The sequence below is a fragment of the Cyprinodon variegatus genome, unplaced genomic scaffold (genome assembly GCF_000732505.1).
Source record: "Cyprinodon variegatus isolate N-32 unplaced genomic scaffold, C_variegatus-1.0 Scaffold436, whole genome shotgun sequence".
NCBI classification, from domain to species: Eukaryota; Metazoa; Chordata; class Actinopteri; order Cyprinodontiformes; family Cyprinodontidae; genus Cyprinodon; species Cyprinodon variegatus.
The window spans coordinates 48,083-53,637 of NW_015150889.1; the positions used below are offsets into that span (position 1 = coordinate 48,083).

Consider the following 5,555-nt stretch of genomic DNA (forward strand, 5'->3'; position numbering starts at 1 on the left):
AGCATGCTATATAAGTAGTTTGAGATTGTAGAATCAATAGTTCAACCTTTTTCTTTATGCGATATTATTGAAATAATTCACATTATTTATTGCTTTAAAAGTTATCAAGAAGCTTGTTATGCAAAAATGCTTCCTGTTTTCAATGTAATTAACTCTCCATTGGAACCATGTTACTTTGAGGATAACTAGGCGTTATCACTAAGGTGTAAATGAACCAGAGCTTTAAACTGGGCTACTCTGTTTGATTTGTTGCTCTATTTTAACTGAATGAACTCTGCAGTGGTTCCTACTGAGCGTGAAAGCCAAATCCCAGCGTACAGAGGCTCATCAAAGTGGGTCTGAACTTCGTGGATGAGAAACATTTTAGACCCAAAGACGCTGTAGAAAGACAGAATTCCTGCTTTGGAATCAAGGTACACTCCCACTGTGGAGGAAACAGGAACTGATTCATCAATATCCTCCTCCACATTATCAGTATAAAATGTATATTCATTTGGCCAGCAACACAATGCCCAAGAGTTCTCATTCAGACCAAAAGAACTCTCATCTGTGTCCCCTTCTCTTTCTATTGCATCATATGCAACTGCTATTTCAATGCCTCTCCCACTCCACTCCACCTCCCAGTAAATACGTCCAGTCAGACGTTGTTTACTGAGGACCTGCCACCTCCTAGTGAATCTATCGTCATGTTCTGGATAATGCTGGTTTTCATTGGTCATTGTTACTTTTCTGTTGCCTTCAGATAGTTCCAGATATTTGTGTGCGGTGTTTGGATTGAGAGTGATTTTCCGTGCATGCCTTAAGAGCCCATCTCTGGTCTGTCGTTCTGATGATGATGGTGTACAATCTGCTACAGCGGCTGTTGTTTGCATGTTCTTTAGTTGATCTTGGAGCTTGCCATTTAATTTAAGTAGTTCATCTTTGATTTTCTGGTCTATAATCCTGCATGGGTCTGGTTTTGACAGTAAAACATCCACTTTAGTGATTGCCACTGAGATGTTTGTCCATGTGTCTCTCAGGATGTTTTGTAGTTTCTCTCTGAGTTCTGACACAGCTGCTGTCACATCCTCAAAGTATCTCAGAGGACGAATATTGATGCTGGATGAGTGTGTAGACTCGCTGAGTGCTGACACTGTGGGGTAGTTCTGGAGAAACTGGTACAGATCTTCTGTGATTGAGAGCTTCTCCAGCTCAGCATCTTTCCTCTTCAGCTCAGTGATCTCCTGCTCCAGCTTCTCCTGAATCTTCTTAACTCGACTCACTTCAGTTTCCTGCTGGGATCTGATCTGCTGCTTCACATCAGAGCTTCTTTTCTGGATCTGATGGATCAGATCAGTGAAGATCTTCTCACTGTCCTCCACTGTTTTATCAGCAGAGCCATTGATGGCCTCCACCTCCTGTTGAAGCAGCTTCACATCTTTCTCCTGGTCCTGGATTCTCTGCTGGATTTGTTGTCGTCTCTCCTGGAGCTCCTTCTGCTTCTCAGTCCTTTCTGCTGCAGCTGGGACTGTTTCATGGCCTTTATGTTCATCCATGGTGCAGAGATAACAGATACACTGCTGATCAGTACGACAGAAGATCTTCATCACCTCATCATGACGAGAGCAGATGTTCTCCTGAAGATTCTTAGAGGGGTCCACCAGCTTGTGCTTCTTCAATCCAGGGACATCATAGTGAGGCTGGAGGTGATTCTCACAATAAGAAACTAAACAAACCAGGCAGGACTTAACAGCTTTCATCTTCCTCCCAGTGCAGACATCACAGGCCACATCTTCAGGTCCAGCATAGCAGTGATCAGCTGCAGGAGCCTGGAGTCCAGTCTTTTTCAGATCCTCCACCAACTCTGCTAACATGGTGTTTTTCTTTAAAACAGGCCTCGGTGTGAACCTCTGTCTACACTGAGGGCAGCTGTAGATCCCTTTCTCTTTCTCTTCACCATCCCAAAAGTTTCCAATACAGTTCATGCAGTAGTTGTGTCCACAGGGGATAGTTACCGGGTATTTCAGGAGATCCAAGCAGATCGAACAGGAGAATTTCACAGAATCCATCTGATATCCTTGGTGAGCCATTTTTCATCTGGTGGACAGTTACTGTGTGATAGGTTTCGTTTCCTCAGAAGCAAATAAAGTGTTGTTCAAGAGGTCTGTTAAGTTTCAGTTCTCTTAAAGGGGAGTGACCAGGGCAGGTTAATATTTAGTTAGACCAAGGCCACGTCTGAAATACCATAAACTTGCTTGGAAGGGCTCCAATCCACACGAAGCAGTGGCAAAACAGACTAACATAAAACTTGCTGCCAGCACTGCAGCTTCCGTCCCCAGTAAGAGGAGGAGTTTTATTTCCAGGAAATCTGTAATTTGAGCGTTTCAGCTCTACATTACATAACCATATTGTTCAGTCTTTGTGTCGTGCTTTATTCACTTAAATCAAATGTTTTAGATTTTGGAGAAATGTGTTAAAATAGGAGACGTTCCTCCACATAGGGATAATATATAAAATATGAGGGACAAGAAATGACAGAACAATTGATATAAATTATAATATACAAATTTTATATAAATGAAAACAACCCCACTTTTTAATAACCTTCAGGATTACTTTAGACGAGTTCTCTTCCCCCAAAAGAAGATTTCACTTTCACAGATCATTATCAGGTAATGCAGTACTAAAGTATCTGTTTGACTTTCTTTCTCCTCTGTGTCGCTGAGCAGTGCTGCAGAGTGCAAAAGTTTAGCTTATTCCCCTTCACAGGTTGATGGTTTTGTTGATGGGGTTGCTGGTTCTCTGCCTTAGACAACACAGCCTCTTTGAAAAAGAAAAAAAAAAAGAAAAATAGAAAGCTTCCTTCCTGGTTTAATGCAGAGCTGCGCATTCTGAAGCAAAATGTTAGGAAACAGCAGAGGAAATGGCGCTCTACATGCCTAAAAAAAATTAAAATAATTTAATGCTGTAAAATATTACCTTTGTAAAGCAAGAACAGAATATTTCTCCTCATTAATAGAGAATAAGAATAATACTAGATTTCTTTTTGATACAGTTGCTCTGCTGAACCCTCCATCCCTCCTGATCTTAGCAGGAGTCAATCAATCATATAAAATTGATTCTTTTAAATATAAAATAATTAGCACCCCTCTAAATATGATTGGTTTATCTGTGGAAGGTGAGGCAGCATCTGAGGTAATCATAGAATCTGAACCGGGTTCAGAATGCTTTGATGTGGCGGCTTTATCTGCAGCCTCCTGCCACCAGAGGGTGCTACTGCCTCTGTTGGTGAGACGTATAGTGTTCAGTCCAGTTTTATTGTGATGGTGAGATGAAGGGTGTGTTCAAAATGCTGCATCCTCCAACGAGCCGGTCTATCTGGACTGGATCCTTTGAGGTCTGTGAAAATAATGAGGCCACATTGGTTTTGGCTGTGGATTCAAACATGTCCAGCCTTCCCAGCTTTCACCCCCGTACGCTCTGTCGCTTGGCAATCGTGAGAGTTGACACTCAAGGAAAGCAGAATCTGTCCTTAAATGACAGCCAAACCCATTTACATAGCGACAGATAAAAAACTTTTCAATAAACCAAACATTAATCAGCAGATATCTGACTCAATAACCATTTAAAACAACATTTTTTCTTAGTTTCAGACGGAACTATTCACATACTTGTATTAGAAGAAACTGCACTTCCAATATTCACCACTGTTGGGCACCAAGTACCTTTTTCCTCTGAGCACAGAGCAACCAGCTTGCTTGGTCTCGCAATGAATCACTGGATATCCAAGGCTATGTAGGATACACCGGATCCATCCTTCAAAACGGGTGAAAAGCATGCTGCATTCGTCGACTGCGTAACCAGGAGTCTTGCAATCCAAACAGACCTTGGCGCTGCGCTGTGACGTAATCAGCCTACAACTCTGGGCTTCAGAGGACGTATTCCATGAATTTGAACTCAGTAGAAGCCTCATGAGGCATTGAACCTTTGGGCAAATTGCTTCGACAATCCCCACATTTTCCGAGTCTTCATGGGAATGTCACCACCTACTGGTGGAGTGCATAACTGCAGTTAGTAATATAAGCTTTTTTTTCCCCATTTACGTTTCGTTGAAATTGTTAATGTTTGGTGTGTATTATGAAATATTTTGTAAGTTTTTTGTTCATGTAAATGTCTTAGAACAGAACAACATTTTAAGGTACACTGTTTTTCTGTAATTTTTGTGAAAGAAACTCATGCAGACCGTGACAGTGATGGGCAATGATGAGCAAAATGAAAGGTGTTAGTCATTTTTATTAAAAAACAATAATTTTTCCAGGTTATAATCTTGTGGGAGGTTATGTGTCTTTTGGTTAAACCAACCAATCTCATTTGGCAGTGCTTTTACATAACCTATATGGGTAAAAGGGCAAACCAATGCAAAAAGGTCACATTGGCCAAAATACTGGTTAAGTAGAGAACTTTCAAAAGTTTAGTTGTGTGGGTTGTGTTTTTGTGTCTTCTCTCTCTCCACCACCAGGTGGTGCCCTGTCCTCGTTGGTCCTCTCACACACCTGCGGCTGGTTGACTAATCACTGAGGACTATTTGAGCCATGGACTGTCACTACCTCAGCGCCATAGTGTTTGCCAGTTTTGGGTACTCTAGCCAAGCTGAGTTTTGCTGAGTCTAACTTAGTCTTTGTTTTTTCGCTGAGCCTAACCTACTTTTTGTCTTTGCATTTTCGGCAGGAAGCCTTCCAGCAAGCTGGATGTTTGGCCTTCTCCCCCTGGAAGGATTGTTTTGAGTCTCACACTGAGCAGGGGATACACCTCCACAAGTTTAGTTCAAGTCCTCCTGGATTCCCAAGTGACAGTCCGCTCAATAGCTCCTCTGGGTCTAACTAAGTCTATACCATCCGCCCTCCAACAAGTCTCAACCACTGGAAAAACCCACACTGACTGGATTCTGGGAGGAATGTGTTCTCCACTAACATGAGTCCCTTTTTCTCTTTCTCTCCAAGTCATCGTTCAAAGTTCCCACGGATCCTGAACTAACCACTGATTCTTCCCTTCCCTCTTCCAGTTCCGGTTCACCAGTTTACTGTGTTTCCTGAATCCAACCCTGCTGGTATCATCAACAAACCTGTTCAAACTTTTACCCTGGTTTTCTGAGTGTTTTACTGCATGTGGGTCAGATCTCTTAAGAAAATCATGACACTGTTGAGTTTCGCGGGCCAGCTGAACCACTTCCCGAAGCAGTCATGAGGTATGAGGGTGTTGAAGAGGCTTTGGACATTATCAATTTTGGCCCCACCCCTAAAAGAAGCAAGCCTTGATACATACTTCACGGAAATGCCCCCTTGACTCCTCGACACACGCCTCAAAGCCTCAGCTCGTCTTATAGCATCATTTCTGTTTTGACTGCTGAGCTGCGTAGTTGTTCAGGCGATCTCTGTCTGAATCAAATCTGTGTTTTCTGTGATATCTCTGTATCTAAATAACTCTAACTGTCCAGAAGCAGTTTTTTACTGCACACTTTTACACGGTTTTATTTCTGGTAGTAAGGAATAGCTAGCCTAGTCTAGCTTAGCATAGCA

The 5,555-nt window shown here is 42.2% G+C and overlaps 1 protein-coding gene and 1 pseudogene across 1 annotated transcript in view; both read right to left on the reverse strand.

Moving 5' to 3' along the window:
- Window positions 1-934: 934 nt before the first annotated feature.
- Window positions 935-2,257, reverse strand: LOC107093635 (annotated as a pseudogene).
- Window positions 2,258-4,362: 2,105 nt separating this feature from the next.
- Window positions 4,363-5,555, reverse strand: part of LOC107093623 (tripartite motif-containing protein 47-like) — a 6,928-nt gene continuing 5,735 nt past the window's right edge. Inside the window, exon 2 of the mRNA XM_015388803.1 lies at window positions 4,363-4,371. Within this exon, the coding sequence (XP_015244289.1) occupies window positions 4,363-4,371 (9 nt within the window). The remainder of the gene's footprint in view (window positions 4,372-5,555) is intronic.